General features: G+C 39.2%; 1 protein-coding gene and 1 long non-coding RNA gene across 2 annotated transcripts in view; one reads left to right on the top strand and one right to left on the bottom strand.

The window, feature by feature from the left end:
* Positions 1–2,324: 2,324 nt before the first annotated feature.
* On the top strand, positions 2,325–10,241 carry LOC119699286. The gene is made up of 2 exons (XR_005256384.1): positions 2,325–3,856; positions 9,389–10,241. It is a non-coding gene; the product is annotated as an uncharacterized LOC119699286 (long non-coding RNA).
* Positions 10,242–17,430: 7,189 nt separating this feature from the next.
* PPP1CB (protein phosphatase 1 catalytic subunit beta) overlaps positions 17,431–20,145 on the bottom strand; it is a 29,607-nt gene continuing 26,892 nt past the window's right edge. Inside the window, exon 8 of the mRNA XM_038132553.1 lies at positions 17,431–19,764. Coding sequence (XP_037988481.1) covers positions 19,660–19,764 — 105 coding nt within the window. The 3' untranslated portion in view covers positions 17,431–19,659. The remainder of the gene's footprint in view (positions 19,765–20,145) is intronic.

The raw sequence follows: 20,145 nt of genomic DNA, 5'->3' as shown, positions 1-20,145 counted from the left end.
GCTCATGGTGTAGGTCTTATGAATTTACTGCTTCATTTGGGAAACATCAGTTGAATATAAAGAAGCAATTGTATTGCCACTTTCTTCTCTCTTAGTCATGTGCTAGAAGTTTCTTATTAGGGATATTCAAGTGACCTGTGTGACAAATTGACTGCCTCAATAACTTTCCCTATGGGCACTGCCACAACTGTGCCATCACAAATCCAGCCAGTAACATTTCAGCTTTGTGCCAGGAGCAGACCAGAAAATGAAGTAGGACACACAGTTTGCTTCTTAGCAGTTTAGTCCTCAAAGAATGACAGTGCCCAAAAGCCTCAATTCATGCCCACTAGGAAGAATCAAGTAAGGTTCCTGCCTTTTTTTTTTTCAAGAGGGCTGACTAAGGATCTCAGACACTGAAAACCAGACCTATCAGGTATTTCTCTCTTTTTACAGCAACAGGATTATTCTCTCTTGGCTACTGTATTCTAAGCATATAGAATGAAGCCAATTATCTTGGTTCTCAATAATTGGATGCTCTAACCTGCTCTTCCCCATGTTTGGATCAATCCTGTCTTTTTTGAAACCTCTTTGAATCTTTCCTCAAATGTCTCTATCAGTAACAGCTGATCAAAACTCAAAACTTCCACCATGTGGGCAGGTCCGATGATGATGAAGTCCTAAGACCCTTCACTACAAATTTTAACATTTCTAACACTCCTTTGGTTCAGATGAAGCTAGAGGTAGGCACACTCAAACAGCCATCCATTAAAGCCTAACCAAGGCTAAAATAGACAGGCTGTGCAGCTTTGATATGAATATTTATTTCTCTGTTTTGTCTTGACTTCTGCAACCTAACTCCAGCTATGTAGGGTGCTGATCTTACATCTGCATAAGATACTGACCAACCTCAGGCCAATGCAAACTTCAAAACAGACTTTTCATCCTCTCTAGAAGATGTCAAAACGTTCAGGTTTACTTAATAATTAAAAATACAAAAAATGGCAAAACATATTACTGAAATTGCTTTTCAAAGTGCTTTGTACCAACTTAGATTGTATGCAACATCTAAAATTATAATTGGAACAAGATGCATTTGGCTTGTCAAATTTAAAAAAGGCTCAAAAGCTTTCTTGAAATTTTAAACAGAATGTGTATGTGTATGTCAAATACAATTTCCCAACACCACACCTATCTGCTTGAAAATTTTCAGCTGTTTTGCTTCAGTAATTTTGCTCCTGTTCCCTGAACAGCTGATTGTTTTCACTGTTTTCTGTTAATAAACAGCACATAATTAAAGATAAACAAGGTACCACTGCAGGATGACTTGATGGAAAAGGAGTTACCTCAGGGGTACCACGCAACATATGCAGGGCTCTGAATTAGATAAGAATAACATGGTTTAGCTTTCCCCTGCAGAGTTTCAGTGATTGTGGTCTCCCCTAAAAAAAAAATAAAAAATGAACAGAACTAGAGCAAGTATTCCCACTAAAACTCACACTGACAAAGCAGAAAGGCCTTAATTAAACTGCACAGGTCTGTTCTACACCCTTTGCTGTTACTTGAGGTATCAATATTGACATTTGGACTTAAATATATTTTCAATACATGTTTATCTGTCCACTTGATTATATTTTAGGGGAACAATCATTAACTAAGTATCCATGTTACAATCATCCCAATCATTGTGTGGTCACTTTTGAGTACCTTTTAACATAGTTTTAAAAAAAAGCTGTCTTTATAGCTAGGCATAGTGAAAACAGTTTCTAAAAGGAATTTTGCAGGAATCTTTAGCTTTGAAAGCATAGACAGTCCAGAGAGATGTGTGCTCTCCACTCAGTACCTAGTGGATATTTGTTGTATCAGAGCATCCTGGGCACAGCTCTCAGAGAAGCAGGCAAACATTCACGAATTCCATGATCTCCTGCAGCACTACAGCATGGCACAGAGAGGTCCTCTGAACATGGAGCTGCAGCAGTGCAATGTTAACGTCACAAGCTGCAGACATCACCAAAGCAATATAATTTACTAACCCATTATCCTGTCTCCCCCTCCTGCTGCTTATCCTACAAGACAGTTCTCTGCCCAAAATGGGACTTCACCAGGCATGGACTTAATCTGAGTAATAGGGAAAGAAAAGCACCAGAACAAGATAGAAGGGATCTTCAGAAGTTGCAGCTCACCTCTATGATTCCTTGCGTTTTCCATCCTTGAATAGCTCTGAACAACCATGCAGTGAGCAGCCTTTGTCCTTTACAGATGGAACTGGTCTGGCCTCAAAAGCAAACCACTTTGTGAATGCCTCTGCTACATGAGTCCTGATTTCAACATATCCTTTACAAGCGTATAGGCAAACAAATGAAGAAAAAAAGACAAAAAACCCCATGACTATCTAGTATTGTCTCAATTTAAAAAAAACATGAGTGACTACAAGAGCTAGGTATTTCTACAGCCAGCCACATTCCTAGTATCCCTGTGCACAGTCTGTGTAATTTGTAGTATGTTTTATCTATCCTTCAGTAAGTCCATCTGTATGTATGCTATAGTTACCACAGGAGAGTTAAAAATACATCCTAGGTGTAGCAATACATAAGGCAGATCCTCACCAGTAAACTAGGAAATGAGTAATTCCCCACTCTCCTGAACAATTCTTCACAATGACAACTCCCTCCTTCCCACACACCTACACTCTCACACGCCTGGAGAAGCCGGGGGCGGGGGAAAGCTGAGCTTTGCAATGTTGTCTGGAAGCTCATCAGATCCAGGCCACTTCCAATTAAAGGAGGGAGCAAGTTCAAAGCCTCTGCTGATCTCTGCTCTGAACTGGCATTATGCTCAGAGACATCTGTGCCTGCTGCTGAGACACAAGTCTGCTGAGCCAGAGAAGAATGTGTACGAGCATACGAGCATGTCCCCCGTCAGGAAATAAAAACAGGATAGCAGGGAAACCCCAAACCTACTCAGGTGGCTGACAGTACTGGAACACTGACTTGAATTAACAGGAGAAAATGACAACCAAATCCAAGTGAACTACAGTGGCTTCTGAGCACTGGCAGAAGATGCTGAGGGGAAGCGAAGACCAAAGCGAGGAGATGCGCAGAGGGAAGGTAATCCTGGCACTGTTGACATCATCATGCTGTGTGGATCTGAAAGGTTCCAAGCTGCAGGCTACTTTGCAGCATTGGCTTTTCCTACCTCCCTAAATGCATGCACTTTAAAAGTCTCTGGTTTTCAAATCCTAGATATTGTACTGGGAAATTAAGAAACAGCCTTCCAGAACAGTAAGGTATTTCAGCAACTATCAGAAAGACAAGCTTGACGATAAGCTGTATAATCTGTCACATCATTTCCCTTCTACCAACTGTTAGAGGATTCTGAATTGAGATAAAAATAGCCCAATTGCTGCCATTAGCTTGGGCCTGGATTTTTCGCAGCATCCATGAAATCTTCAGAGTCAGTTCACCGACTAGAAATGGAGCTACGAACACACACCTTGTATTCACCGTGACAAATACAGTGACAACAGCTGCGGCAGATCCCATCTCTAAGATTTATCTGGTCCTTGAATATCATTAAAGAAGGGAAGACGAGTGTGGAGAAAACAGATACTTGCATGCTTGTGATGCAAAACAACTTTCAGCAGAGGTAGGTTCCTACTGCCCTCTGCTGTAACTTCCTTTTAGAACTCCTAAGGAGGAAGCACGAAGCACACCCACCTGACGTGCAACACTGGGTGTTACACCCAGATTGTATTAAAACCGTGGAGAGTGGAACAAGGCAGTTAAAAACAATAGGCTTTGGTTTCTTGCCGCTGCTTTTAATTCTTGAAGTGGATATATACCTCCCAGATGTTGACCCAGGCTCCACCAAATTACCGGTAAGTCTCCCTAGCAAAATCTTCCATTGAAGCTGCCTGAAGCTTCTTTGGCACTGCACAATTACTGCAGCACCAGAAATACACCAAATTTTCCTAGCAGCAAAATGGGATACTTTGACTGGACAACCCAAGTGGTTTATACATATTTAGAAAAGGAAAAAAAAAGTCTAATTCATCATCTTAATATAAGACAGCAATATCCCTTAGGTAATGAATAATGAAGAAAGGTGGTCACTATGCAATACTGACATGTATTTGCAAGTTGATCCATATTTACAGAATTCCTTTCAGCTGTTTTTCCAGTAGTTCTTGATGTTCTTTAAAAGCTTTGTAACTTATTGAGGTTTCTACAGAGCTACAGGCTTATACAACAAAACTTGAACAAGTCATTTTTGTCTGTGTTCTTTCCCTTTACTACTCAAACACCAACAACAGTAAATTTACTGAAGCTGCCTGAGATATATCATGCTTCTTCTCCTGCCTCTACTGTTCATGCAAAAAAAAAAAAAAATTATTTCCTATAGAAAACACTACATATTTAAGGGCAGTACACAAGATGCATCTATTTAGTTTGACACAACAGCCCTTCCCCCTCCCAAAATAAAACAGACATCACAATGTCTGTAACATGACAATTGTAGCTTGGCAACATGCACAGGTGAAAGATTGCATGTGTAACACATATTGTTACACGCAGAGAGGCTACACCTAAATACAAGCAGAGGCTGAGATTCTCAGTGCCATCTGGGTACACACCTATTTCCTGTCAGAAGGAACAGGAACTGGACATTCCAATCACTCTAGTGGACTTGAAAGCCTCTTCTGTGAACAGCTTGTGACACCAATATTTACTCCTCTTGTAATTTCATTCATTTCATTCCTAAAGTCTTTTCAGTAACTCTGCAAGCAGCTGTAGTTAAGGGGGAACAGAATCCGAAGTCAAGGCTGCAACACACGGACACTGCACGGGCAAGGAACTGATCCACACATAAATCCACACCTGTACATATCTACACCCTCATACAAGGCTAACAAGATTCATTGCCTTTCTAATACCCTCTCTGAACTTTGGATCAAGTTTCCTGTATGAGCTGCTATCCCTTCAAAGAAAGGAGGACATAATTACAGTTCTCAAATGGCCTGGGCATTCAATTACTTTTTTTTCTTTTTTTTTTTTTTTTTTTTTTAAGGTCTGCATTCAACTTACATGAAAAGGACAAACAGTAACCTAATGAGGCATTTGAGTTATGGGAAATCCTGGGAAAAAAAGTTGAGAACAGAGCCTGCAGGCAACTGCACAAATGCTAGTGGGATTTGGGATTCTGTGAGGTTTTCAGAATAATATCAAATGACGGGAGTAAATTTGCTCAAGGAATGGGCTGCATCTTTTTAAAGATCTGATTCTGATCTTAAGCTGGTTTTGTCTGTAGTGTAGAGATACACAGGCCTGTTAGAGACCCTGCTGTTAACCCTTTAGATTTCAGCAGAGCCTTCTTAGCAAACAGTCCCACTTCAATGATTTTTCTGGGTGAGATTAAAAATGCATTTTTCCCCCATAAAAATTTTTAAAATCCTGCAAATATGAACAGGCTCTGGAAATTGAACTAGAGATTTGGAAGAGAGTTTTTCTGGAATCTAGGGTGTGGCTTTGGGGAAAGCCACGTAAATTTCAATACACAAATAGTCTTAATGACGACAGGGAACTACTTCTGTGTTTAATTAAGTACATACATAGGTTCTCCACTAAATCAGTGGACTAAATCAAGGACTAAGGACTGCTAATCCATATAAAAGCTTCATTCTAGGTTATGTATACTTGAAGAATGTGATTGAATAAATTGATCTGAAAGGCTAGAGTACAACTACTGTTCTACACTACAATAGTGCAAAACTACCAAAAGATAAAGCAAAAACCAGTGGAACCCTAACATAAGTAAGCCCTATTGGCTTTAAAAGCACCACTGAAATCACAGTATGACAAGACATGCCGGAATGTTTCTGGTTTCACTTTCATCTCCAATTAATTCTCACGTTTGCACAAAGCTTCCTCTTTTTGAAGATTTATTTTACTACTAGAAAAGAATACAGACTCAGCAAATCTTAAATGATATACTATTTCAAATCTTATATAATGTACTACTCATCTTAGCATACAAATTATTTCACAGAGTTTGATTACCCAAGTGGAAGGCAAGGCTTGTCCTCTTGTTCCCACAAGTTAATCTGATTGATTAAACAAAACCATTTGAGCAACTGATAGGTACTACTGCCTGCAGACTCTGCAAAATCAAAGTCCATATGGCTACAATACTTCTTCACCAACAAAGTCCCAACACCTTTGATGAGCAAAAAGCAGAGGAAGCAGACCTGCCCTCTGCTGAAAACACCAGGAGAGACAGTATACACCAGTATCACCTTATTTCATCATTACAATAATAAAGCGTCTCCCTGGGACAGGTCAGCAACATGAACGCAGGCAAAGTTATCATGAGTTTTCTTTCCTCCTCCTTAGAGGACAGTATCTCAAGGGAGTAGCCTTGTGAGTGAGTGAGAATTCAATTTCTTCAGGTTCTGTTGGAGTGAGGTTCCCATGGCATCATCTTCCTCATTTACCCTTACACAGGTTCCAGCATCTTACACAGATCTCCTGGAGATCTGGAGCAGTTTATCTCAAACACTTTCCAGAGGGGTAAAGAGGCAGAGACTGCTCTTCCCCTGTCAGCAGAGGGTTACAGAAGATGATATATGCAATCTCCAAGTGCAATTCTTACTTCCACTGGCTCAGTTCTATTGCATATCACCTGTCCAAAGCCATTTTCCCTTCAAAGGACACCCTTTCCTTTCAGGAGACAGCTGGCAGCTCTCCCTTCCTTAGTAACAGTCTTAAGATAAACATAAATAAAACTTCAGGTTGCTGAGGCTCCGAGGGTCATCTTTTTTTCCATAAAGATAGGATTAGGCTTTGGAGCAATTTTCCTGGAATTCAAATTGTACAGTAATTAGATACTGAACAGGATGACTACAATGAGAGGAGCTCTTGGAAAGGGCTTCACTGAGGTTTCAACAGTCACATTATGCAGTTTCCTTCAGGATGCATTTTTTTAGTCTTGCATGACTCAGACATGTCCATAGGAGTGAACTAGAGAGGGCCTGAGACTGGGACCAAGCTCTATCACACAGCTGCTCTATTTAGTTTTTAGCATAAACCATAACACACTTTCACCCATGCCAAAATGCCACTTACAAACAACATCCACATGTAGCATTTCCACACTGCAGAAGAAAGATCTGGCAAAGCATGGACTCATTAACTTACAACAAGAACTTATTGTAAGATGGAGAGGGCAGAAGATTTCTGTTATCTGGACTTGCTACATCTCACTACAGACATTCTTTGGTGAAAACTTCATAAAATACCTAAGACAACAGGAATGGACTGAGGCGAGTGCTTGATCTGAAGACTCATTATGTACAGGGATGTATTAGAGGAACCAGCTAGTAAGGTTACTTTATTATTTCACGGTTATAGAGAGTCACAGAATCATTTACATTGGAAAGGACTTCTAAGATCATCAAACCCAACCCTTAAGCAGTGGTAGTTCTTCTCTGGGTGTGCCTTCTCGCCAAAATCAGTGGGAAGTGAATATGTGCAAGAGGATATTGACCTTTTCACCAGGAAGGTTAAGCCTACCTACTCTGCATCACTGGAAACAGAGAAAGGAGATCATAGCAAGAGGCAGCTGCAGACCTGGGGTGTGCAACAGTACCTGTGGCATAGAAGCAGCTCAGAAAGGAAGGTGATGTTGCCAAGGCAACAAAGAGTGCAGAGGTTCTGGGCATCCTCTCCTGGACTTCCACAGAGAGTTAGGTTTTGCTCTGGCAGAGCTAGGAGGACAGGAGGCACTACCACCATGTGGCCTCCCACAGGGCAGAACTCTTCCTCTGGGACACAAGGCTCAGCTGGCACAGGCAGTGCAACATCTCATCAGCTGAAGCCAGACAGAGTCTGTTTCTGTTTAACAGAAGTTCCAGCTGCTTTCAGAAATCCCAGTGATAAAGTACAAGCCAAAAGAAAGAAATCCAGATCCTATCTTTCAGTTTAGTTCCAAATTAGCAACTGTAGCCCTTTAAATTGTTGCTTTTCTGCCATCATCCAGAGAAAATCAGTTGCTTGTCATGCCCCAATTAATACATGACCTGACAGGTTTTTTGTTGGGATCCAACAAAAGACATTCAGCAGATATTAATCATTAGACAAGCTTCAAATGAGACTTTCATGTTCAATAAAAGGCTGATCCCATGCAGGAGTAGGCAAACCTTGATCCCAAATAGATGGCTTTTGTACAGTGGGAGATGAAACCTTTGCCTTCCCATTTTTTTTACTGGATACTACTTGCTAATGATCCATGTGGGATTCTGGCCAGAAAAGCTGACTCACTAGGGATGGCCTGCCTCACAGCACAGCCATCACAGCACCAAAAGCTTCATACTGGGAATGGCTGACATTGAAAAAGAGCATTTTTCAGTGCCTAGGGCACTTTGTGCAGGCAGCAATCATTTCTATTTAGCTACTTTTCCAAGGCTTTCCATGTCCTTTCAACAATACACTTGCTGTGAAGTAAGATTCAAGAAGAGTTAACAAATTATCTTTCCTGCCATTCCTTTTCATGGAAGTGAGACTAAATCCTCATAACTGCAAAACTGCTGTGCCTGGGGCTTCTGAAATGAGCTGGACATGTATGATCCATCTGTTTAAAGAGTAATTACAGGGATCAACATAAGCTTCTTTCTTTTTATGGAACAACATTTGCTCTTGTTAGTGAAATAGCATTTCAAGGAAGTCAGTAACTACAGAAATACATTGGTTGTGAATACAGCTACATTCTGTAACTCTGTGAGTTTTATGAATTTGAAATCAATGAACATTTAACGTGCCTGGCAAATTATAAGTTTTTTCTCCAAGATACCTGCTGTAACAACGGTTTGAATTAAAGCAGCACGTGATACAGGGGAATCACCCTCTAATGAAAGACAATCACTTGCTTTAAAAAGATATTAACACACTGGTGCTTCATCAACAAATAGTTAAACCTCTCTACCTACCACACATGGGGTATTGACACAGGGGACATTCAGGAACATGCCCGTATGGCCAAGAGACAACAACAGATGGTACATGGCTGCAGTTAGTGTTCCAATCTGCGACAGTTTGGAGTTTTTTTTTTAAAAAAGAGACAGTCTCACATTACCTCACATCATAAATAGAGTGTGAACTGTTGCAATAAAAGCATGAGGGGGCAGCATCTTCAAGAGTTCAACTCTTTGGAAGAGCAAACCAAGGAGGTTTAGAAATATGCTAGGTCCAGCGTCCATAGACTGAACTCCAGGTGCTCAGACTTGTGATTCAATCCTCCAATCTCCCAGCAGCATCTCCACAGTCCTTATGAACATCATGCCAGGAGGAAGAAAAGTATTTGATATACAGATGACCTGCCACTAAAAAACAGTTATGGGTTTGTTTTCTGTTTCTAGACATTCTTACTCAAGTGACTATTGCTGAAGGACACTGAATTCTTGGGACAAACTAATTGTAAGTATAAGAGGTCATCTTTTTGTCAGATAAAGTCTTGCTTTGTGGAAAATAGTGAAAGTAGCATGATATAAATTCTATCACTATCTTTGTTATAGATTACACAACTCAACTGAGAATTTCTTTTAGCTAGTAAAAGAAACATCTAGATGTTATTTTCCTAAATAACTGCAGTTCACATTTAAGTGAGTACAGGCCTATCTCTAACTTTGAAGGAAAGGCCACTTTGTCTGCTCTTTTGGCCAGCAGCATCACACATTTCAAAGATGTACTTGTTTCTTGGGGTTGTTCACACTGAGTTGTACTGTTTATAAAACAGTATTACCAAGTATCACCACCTCCAGCTGAATAGCCATATGATAGGTAGCCTGGATACCAGGAAAACACTTGCTAAAGCAGCACAGAGCATGTTAACATACTCACCAGAGTATGTTAACCTTTACTGCAATTCAACTGCTTCTTTTAGCTTTGCTTTTAATGAGCTTGGGTGTCTGGGGGGATCAGGTTGGCCACCTAACCAAAGAAGTTGGGGGATACTTGAAAATGTATATACATACACATACACAGCTACTTACAAGAAAGGATAGCAGCAGAAGCCACAAAATAATAAACATGAAGCAGAAGCAACTAAAATAAAGGCAGATTTTCAGTCTGAAAAAAGTGGATACCTAAAGACCATTATAAGTGGGTATGAAACTATACAACTAGCTTATTTCCCACCAGGCCTACAATGCTTAGTACTCCCAGAATGGAAATACTAAAGCTAGATGAAGTCATATGTGGACCATTTTCTTGGAAAAGAAAAAAGGCAGTCATACTGAAACAAGATAAACATCAACTGCAGCACACCACTTCTGCTTTTCCTATAGGAAAATGGATAAAACCAGTTGATTTTCAAATATTATTTCAGAGAGGAATCTTGAGAGGTTTCCAGTAAAAGTTAGGAGTAGGATCAGATGTCTATTTCAAAGCAGTATGTGTGTCATTCCAGTGTTTCACTTGCTCTTGTTTATCTTTTAAGTTACAGACAGCAGTGTGTACTATCTCCTACATGGACAGATGTACAATGACTTCTAATATCACAGGCTAATATTATGTAAATTTAAGAATATATGCTGGGTTTTTAAGAAATGGGACACGTGCAAAACAAGTGCACAACCGAGTTTAAAAGAATTACAGACACTTGAAATTTGTGGAGAGGGATAGCAAGAAGCACTTGTGATGTTGCAGACAACTCCTACCTCATGGACAACATGTTGACATGGGATCTTCCATAGATACTAACAAATGGTTCCAATGGGAAGAATACAGACAGATGCCTTCATGACCATTTTTCATAGAAATTAACTCTCACATGCAAGACCACTGCAGCATTCCCAACCATCAGCCCAGCACTGCCTAGGTAATCCTCTGGGATGTGCTAGTAATAAAGCTGAGCAAAGATCATGATTTTTTTTTTTTCTTGTCTCACAATGCTTCTTCCTCTGTTGAACCAATTCTAAGAATTGCAGGCATCAGTTCCAAGTACAAAAAGGCAAGGCTGGTATCTAGCAGCAATCAGCACAGGGAGATGAGCAGCCAACAATACAATGCAATTTAAACTTTGCACATTAACACCACAGCAGATCAGTGCTACTATCAATACGACAACACTGTTGTGAAGGAGGAACTGCAGTGTTTGCTTCAGCTACTGCTTAGAAGTGTTATTTGTGGGACAGCAAAAACACAGCAAAGCAGTGTTTGATATGAGTGAAGCTTATTTTTCTTTCTTTGAATAAGTTAAAATGAAGAAATGAAGAAGAAATTGGATAAAACAAAGACTAAGGCAGAACCAAAGTTTTAGGATTGTTCCAAGCAAAAAGCCAGAACCCTTTATTAGGAAATAGTGGCCAGCATTGGCAGAACTGTACACAGGACACTATTACTGTCTTTAAGTAGGAATCTAACCCTGGCTGCAGGCCTGAGTCAAGAACTCTTATCTTCCCTCTAATCCTCAGTATCACTATTGTCAAAAACTCCTTTGATATTTTTTTTCTGCCATCATACTTACCTACCTTAAAAGGCTGTGAGGCAGATTTATTGTTCAAGTACTTGGGATTACAGACTATGTAAACATAAAAGCAGGATAGGAATGAATGAGGTTTGTAGCATAGAGAAACATTTCTTCTCTTGGAGCATTAACATTACGAACTTCAGCACCCCCAGAAATAGTCTTCTGCTGTTTGAAGACTAGAACACCAAAACCAGCGACTCAAGATATTACCATAACAAACGTGTAACAAACCTACATGCACAAACTGGCACACAAATACAGTTTGAGTAATTTGGTACAATAATTACCTCATGGAAACCCCTTAAAAACAGGCTGACCATAAATGCCTGCAAATAGTTATCGATCAGTTCCATTAAAAAGCTGCACTTCACCTATCTAAGCCCACTTGTACAGACCTGGGTGACTAAATAAGCCCTGGTCTTCCTTAAACGAGGTTCAAATGCTTATTTGCTGTGCACTGATGCCACCGCCTGGCTGTTTTTATAACTCAAATTCCTGCATCTACTACTTAATTTTACTAAGGTTTTTCTTTGTTAAGGCAGCAAAAGCACTTCATCCAAGCAAAAAACACTCAGCCCATTAAGATTTCTCTGTTGTCACCTACAAGAAGAATATACAACATTGTATGGGAATAAATTGATGCCTGACAAGTATGTGATAGTCAAGCTCTTGCATGATTACCAGAGGTGCCCAACAAGGCATGTCCAGTGACACCTTCACATGCTGGCCACAAGCTTCAGAGCTTCATTTCCTCAGTTCAACCCTACAGAGCCCTGAGGGCAAAAGCTATTTGCTGTTCTGAACTACCACCTACTGCTAGAAGAAATGAATATATTTTATAGCAAAACAAGTACATGCTATACTCTCAAGCAGATGCTTGAACCAACAGTTCAGCAGAAAGCTGAAGGCATCCAATTACTCTGAGCCCAACCTTTATTGAAGCCTCCTTTTTGGAGTTATCACACCCTTCTAGTTTCACACATGGCTCAGTTTCTTCCCTAGAAAACCACAAGTCAGCAAAATATAAATTGTATTCCATGAGAATAACCCTCATGTGGTTAAACACAAGGCTCTCAGGGAGTTCACTGGGGCCTAGAACTTCAGGGACAGAGAAACAGATAGGTATGAGTGGATTAATACAAACTTCTCTTAGGGATTGAACACAGTCCTCTGAGAATTAATAGCCAAAACTTAAGAGTGTAGCTTAACATAAGTGGCAAATACACACCCCAGTGTTGAGGAAGGCTGAAGGACCAGTAAGCCTGTACAGGCTGTGCTTCCACACCCCATGAGCTCATGCTCACCCACCTGAGTGCAGAGAGTATCTGATGGCCAGAAGCATGAGAAAGCTTCTCAAAGGATCAGGCAGACCCTGGTTTTTCTCCTGCTGCTGGCTCATGACTTGCTATCAAGAAACAGGATGGGCAAACTCTGGAGGGAAATCAAATGCCTCCTGAAGATATCAGTGTTCCCACCACCTTCCCAGAGACTCCTGCTTCAGACTCCTCACATACTTTAAGTGATTTCACAAAGTCTGCAATACTTTTGGGAAATAAATTTGTACATCTAACTGAGGTAAGCCTAGTTTCAATGCATCAAGGCCTGAGTTGTTATGAACCATGCACACATTTCAGTACTGATCAAGGAATAAGGTTTTCACATGAGTCAAGAGCAGGATAAATAAGGAATAATGTCAGTTCTGCAGTAACAGCTTTTCTTTGACCACTAGATGGCATCTGCATGCCAGACCAATTTGAGCAAAAAAAAAAAAAATTACATCAACTGGATTTGGTCTTGTTTTATTAAGTAACCATGCTAAATCATTGTAATAGTATTAGTATAAACAAGTCAGACCAAGTTAAAAAGTATGACTTCTTACTCTAGGTGATAAAGGCAAGGCAAGAGCCTCTAAGCTTACCAAGTCAGTCAGATACTGTACCTTGAGGTAAGAGCCCTGAGTAGGAGTGAATTAAATATTAGATTTGTTCTCCAGTACTGCTTCAAGAAAAGGGCCTTAAGTCTTTTAGCTCATTCTCTTAACTCAGCCTCCTGGAAACCAGATGGAATAAAGGTGCATCTAAGATACCTATTAAAATGGAATTCTCCTAAAATGTTCCTTCTCACAGCATTCCACAAAAATGTTACACATTCTCTTTGTGGAAGTTGCAAATGGCCACCCAGGAACAGGAACCTGAAATATAAAAATGAAATATTCTGGGGTAGCTAATGGAAAACTACTGATTTATACATGCCCATAAATTTGACAGGACAGTGAGTGAGTTACAGGGGCAACCAAAGAAATGCTTCTTGGATGTCAGAAGGAACAACGTGAAATACTTGCAAGTATTTTCACATTACGTTTGTTGGGACTTCAAAACAATGGAGAAAAACTTACAATGGAAAATATTCACTCTCCACAGTTGTCCTCTGCATTCATCAATGCTCTGTGCTCCTCTGTTTCATGTCATGAGCAGCACCAGTTTTACCCTCAAGATACCATTTTTCTCTGGTTAAGCCTTTTCAATAATTAATCGGATCCATCCACAGCATTCTCTTTTGCACCCTGAAGAGTCAAACCTTTAAAGCAATAGGAGGAGGGAAAACTCTCTACCAAGAAAAAAAAAAACATTAGCTTACTTATTTTGCTTTCTGCAAATATATTTACTATTTTTAAATACGAACTATTTGTAAGAACAGACAAATTATAATCCTTCCTATTTGTTTTACCTCCTCCCTTTAACAGTAACTTGGGTGAAGTTAAAACACTAAAACTTAACATCTAAGTTAGGCATCTAAGTAATGTCCAACCTATATGAGGACTTCTTCAAGCAGTGCTCATTTCCACAGTTTAGCCTATGAGCTCCTTATCTTTCTCATAAAGCTTACATCTTTACCTGAAGACACAAAACAGTACTCGCTGTTCTTCTTCAGTAGCTGGATCTAGTTTCTGATCTAGCTCTGGACCTGCTTTCTGATATGGCTGCTTCTAAAACTAAAAGGGAGCTTGGGCTGAAGATTCTTTCAGCAAAGGTAGTGGAACCCAGGAAAGGGGCTGTGCTAGGCCACAGGCAGTGCATATACTCTGCTTAAAGCTCCACCTGTTCTGACTGTTTCAGTCAGCAATGAGTTTTTCTTGGGAAAGATTATTGTAGCCACGTACTGGCTAGGGCTTGTAGCAGACACTTATTTTGATTTGTTCTTGAAGTCTCATTCCTTGGGACACAGAGATGCACATATTAATGAGTTGAAAAAGGATACTGGGAAAAAGAATGAAGTGTCCTTATTACCCATTAACATTATTATCTATTTTAACAAGGCACAATGAGACACAAAACAAGTAACCCAACAGCTTAGCTGTTTTCCCAACACCTCAAGTGCTGTGCAGGGAAGATGCTCAGGCACTACCAGTTCCATTAATCCATAGAAGATGAGAATTTGGTAAACCCAAAACAAGTACCTAAACCTGTGTCTTATCTGCATAACTTCTTTACTGACCCAACACTGAGTTACAGGCACACGGTTTTCAGTGTTCAGCCCAACACAGCCTGAGGTTCCTTCAGCTTTGATCATCCAGTACATGCAGTGAGAATGCTTGGTTATAAGCCCACGAGTTGCATGCAGCCACCTGGTCAGATGCTGTCCCTAAAACCTTGATAAACCTTTGGAACGAGACAAGCAAAATCTACATATGATCCCAGGTGAAAAAAGTATACAGCTATACTGAGAGTGAACTTGGAAGTTTCTATTGCTAATTAGCAGAAGCAAGAAAAGTGACAGCAGAACAAAACATCCAGGGCTTTGCTTAAATGTCCCAACCTTGGTATGGATTAATTGAGTTCCTTTTATTGACAAGAATGGCTGTATGCATGAACTTTATTGCAAAAACTCTGACTCGTATCAAAAAACCCTCCCTGTCCTTTAACCCATGGGGACTCAGACATTTGATTGTGCTGTTGACATCTCTGCCCCAGCATAAGGAGAATTCTCTCGTCCTTGCTCTTTCACAAGTTCATTTAAAGTCAAATATTCACATTAATCATCATGCACATTCCAAAGCAGATGGATACCAATCATGAACCACGCTGCAATTCGAGTAAGTTCAAAAGCAATACAACACTGACAGTACCACTGTCTCTGCTCTTTGCTAAGCAATATTACCTGGCAAGTTTGTATAAGGCATCTTCATCTCTAACCAAGATGGTAGCAAGGACAGTCCCAGAAACATCAGCCATGGACACAAAAATTAAAAGCCTGCAAGAAGTTCAATACCTAGTTAAAGACTAGGCTTTTACAATTGTTATCTACATAAGCCTCTATAAAGCAGAATCCATTTTCTGTTAACCTCTGAGCTTTACATTAAAGGACAAGCATGGAATATTTGCATCTGTCATCTACAAATTCTGAAGATTCCAGCTAGTCAGTTACTCTCAGATCACCTTCAATTCAACCATATTCAACAGCAATAGTGTCTTTTATATTTCAGTTACTAGAGAGCAAAAACAATCTGTCTCCCAGCCCCAAACTCATCATACAGAGCTCCAGCAATTCAATCTGACAGGTCCACTTAGACTTATCGAAAGATAAGACAAAGACAGGAACACTTCTTCATTTAAAGATACCTTTCAGTTCATCAATTCTGACTTTGGCAGCAACACAGCAAGGTGGATTTCTATGACCAAACAAGCTTACAACAGGGATGTAAGATTACTAATCATAAAAGCAACTTCCTTCTGCAGATCAGATGAATTTCCATCAGTTTCCCAGGCGAGTAAGTACATGCACAGCACTGGGATGCTACAAGCTGTCACACCTACCTATGGCCTCCCTCTCAATAGAGAGTACAGTACAGAGATTGTCTTCGTAACAGGATCCTGAAACTTGGTGACACCTGGCAGCAGGACACTTGCAATTAATCACACTAAACTTGGAAGCAAAATTACCAACTCAGAGTTCAGTGGCCAAGAGTATTCCTGTGTGTCTATATGCAGCAAACCAAATGCAATCCACTAAAGCAATTTTTGGAAATACATCAGATCATTACAATGTGCTAAACAGAAACAGTGTTCAAGGTACTAGAGCAGCACAACCACGATGATATGAAACTTTTTTCCTCCCTTAAAGCAGCAAACAATTATCCATACATAGAAAACACTGAGCACTATAAAGCATACAAAAAAAGTGATGCAAAACAAGAATCTTGTATCAATCAACACAAAAGAGACCAAAGCTGCATCTCTTGTAGCATACTTTAAATTAGAATTTGGGAAATTCAAAATGCCCATCAACCAGAAAGGAACAAGACAAGAGGTTGTGTGCCCTGTGTGCTCTACTATAAACACGGAATGAATATTACTGTCAGATAAAGGTGGGGAGGAGTAAATATGCAAAAGTACATCTCAAATGGTGTAATGGTTTATGTGCCTCTCAACAGCCCATATGAGAATGCTCCTGTTTATTCTCAGCACACTACACGTGCTATTTAACAGTATTCAAGGCTTGTACAGACAACACGTTTATGTGAAAAAAATTATTAGCCATTAGACCACTAGCAATTTCCATGGAAGAAAGTTAATTTTATCTGAGTAGAATTAGACTGAGGTTATTTTTTCTACTTCTCCCAGAATGGACAATATTAAAAATAGACATCCATACTAACCCTGTAAATTTAAGCTGAAGTGGTGAGTTCTGTTATGTATCAGACTTGCTTTTAATATGGAATATCAGTCATATCTGTAGGGGTAAGATTACTACATCCATGTGTTTTCTACCATTTAAATAATGAGGGATGTTAGCAGATATCCCAACTCTCCAGAAATCAAAACATTCAAATAATTTTCAAATGACTGCTGCTATGTAAAACCAGAAATTCTTCAGAATGCCAGCACCCGATGTGGCTTACTAGCGCCATTAAACAAACTAAAAAATTTCCTATATCTTTAGGACACAGAAGAAGGCCCGAAGACTTTATTTTTCTTTTGACATAGCATCTGTAACACAAGCGAGCATGTTAGGTACTCACATAACATACAGCTTTACACCTGGACATTTTATGATACAGAAGACATTGTTCCAGAAACAAAAGAAAAAATGGAAAAGGGTTAATCCAGATGTTTGGTAACACAAGAGGCTGGCACTTGGTAAAACCCAGCATTTTCAAAACTTGCAAAAATAAACCTCAAGTAAGCAATGACTTAGAGTAGGAAGTTACCGTGTCAATGCTTACAGATTAGATTTCATTAATTACCTTGTCCCAAACTGCAGTTACTCTCTCACAGTTGTTATCGCTGATTTTCAGGAACAAGTGTCTTTGAACAATGTCAAAAATATCTACTTCATTTTATTTTAAGCATTGAAACTGGTGTTTGCTTCAAAGTGGGATAGAATAAACCATTGTTCAAAACCACAGACCAAGCCAGTATAAATCGGTAACAGACAGATATATTGTAAGATTTCCTTTTCTTTAAAAACAACCAACTCCACACGTTTTGAGTAAGTCAGGTATGTTAAAATAACCAGTCAGACTTCATTCAAATGAATTAGACAACTTTTACTAAATGAAAAAACCTACATTTAAAATATGCATTTAAAACAAAATGGAATTAGAAAAGAGACTTAAATCCATTTTAAAGAACTTGCTCACTGTGTCAGAAATCAATATATCTCTTGCATTATATAATGTGCCAGTCATAAAACATAAGTTACTAGAATCCTCAATTTAACATTTTCAAAGACAATACTGAAGTCAAGAGTTTTACATCTACTGATGCACATTTAGAATGGTATAAATCTGCAGCCTTCCCCCAAAGAATCTAATAAATTTGACAGTGTTCAGTAAAAGCTTTTGTAGTTGTGTCCAATAAGTATTGCATCCTAAAGCATCACAAATCTGTGCCTTTCATTTATCCTACTATATATTTTGTTTCTTCTCTATCTCGCATTTGCCAATGTTAACTCTTTTAATAAAGGAGAGAACTGAAAATACTGCATAACTCTTGATCACATACAGAAATTATTGCTACTATAGTACACTACAAAGCAGAAGTCTATACAATAGTATATGAAATTTGATCATGAAAATCCAAATGATAGAATCTTTAGTGATGTAAGCCTTACTATAAAGTTGGACATTCCTGTAGCATTTTCAGCTCACCACCCATCCTCTAGCCTATTGTATGTTGAAGAACACCATTTAAATACACCCTCTTCCAAAAAAGAATGTCAGCTTTCAAAGGCTTAGCAAATAAGGATCTTCATGTTCTGTGGAACTATGTAAGATGAATTTTGATGCAGGTAGGAAGTTACCTGGAAGCTAAGCATGCCAAAGGTGTTTCATGCTAATAAAACTAAAGCCAAGGTACCACTAAATCAAGTTACCAACTAATTTTTGTCCTATCTAAGTTAAATGAAGTGCCATCGCACAGTGTAATGTCAATAATTTAAAATAGTGTAGTGCACAAATTCATTGTGTGGCAGTTTAAGTTAAAAGGTCAGGACAGGTTTTTCTGTCTTATCTTAATATATGTTGGCTGCCAAGCTGTCCAGTGTGGGCATTTGGGACTCAGTTTGCCTTTTAATCACTGCTGTACTATAAACTTTGCATTATAATGGGGCACACGGCATTATGATGAAAAAACAGGGGATTAGGGGGAGGATAAGAGATCAATGGCTGTTCTAGAAAGCCCCTTCCTCATATCAATTTCAAAGAGCCAGGAAATAAGACTAGATACCATATTCGCATCATTCTAGCTACAAAATAACCAAAGAAAAAGCAATTAAGCAACAATAAGACCACATTACACAAATGGAACATCATGCTCTCATCTGATTTAACTATTACACCAAGTTTTAACTGGGATGTTGGTCAACTTTAAAAACCGTGGTAAATGTGAATATGTGGTTGAAATAGTTTTTCCTAATTTCTTTTCCTCTCTATACTGAATATTAGAACTTGGAGCTATACTTGTTACAATACAGTGTCGCACATCTTTCTACTACAAAAAATTAATAAAGATCCTTTACCCGTCTCTTTAAGTTAAACGTGTGACATCATAAAGGGTGTCAAATGGCTGGATGGTTTTACAGTGCACACTTATTATATACTGTAATATGGAGTTTTGTCCTTGACAGATCTGATGGTGTTTTCTACATTATTTCCTTTCTTCACCTCTTCTTCGGTGGATTAGCTGTGCGAGGTGGAGTGACTGGACGCCCAGAATTCAGTCCACCATACTGGTACTTGGCTTTCTTTTCAGATGGTTTCAATATCTTAGAGAAAATAAAGAAGTTCCTTTGAGTCAAGAATAACTAAAAACATTTCAAATACTGTTAAGCCCACATGAAACCTTGTTCAGCAGGAACAACAGAGATGAGGATGGTAGGGGGGGGTCAGACACCACATCACAACCCTACACATTTCTTAGTTCCACATGCAACAGTAACAGCAACTCTAAATCCTTCTAGTTCTACCACTATGTTGAGGTGGAAAGGGGAAAGAAAAGAGGCTGAAAACACATCCAGGAAGGAATAGGGACTAAAATCTGATCAAAGCAGCCATATTAAAAGGGTCCCTATAACCATTAGTTTGCATAATTGTGTACTCCAATCACTAGGCATGACAAAACAAAACAAAAAAATCACCCAATTAAA

The sequence above is a fragment of the Motacilla alba genome, chromosome 3 (assembly GCF_015832195.1).
Source record: "Motacilla alba alba isolate MOTALB_02 chromosome 3, Motacilla_alba_V1.0_pri, whole genome shotgun sequence".
In the NCBI taxonomy this organism is placed as follows: Eukaryota; Metazoa; Chordata; class Aves; order Passeriformes; family Motacillidae; genus Motacilla; species Motacilla alba.
Note: the sequence above shows the minus strand (reverse complement) of the source record. Positions and strands in the feature narration are given on the sequence as shown.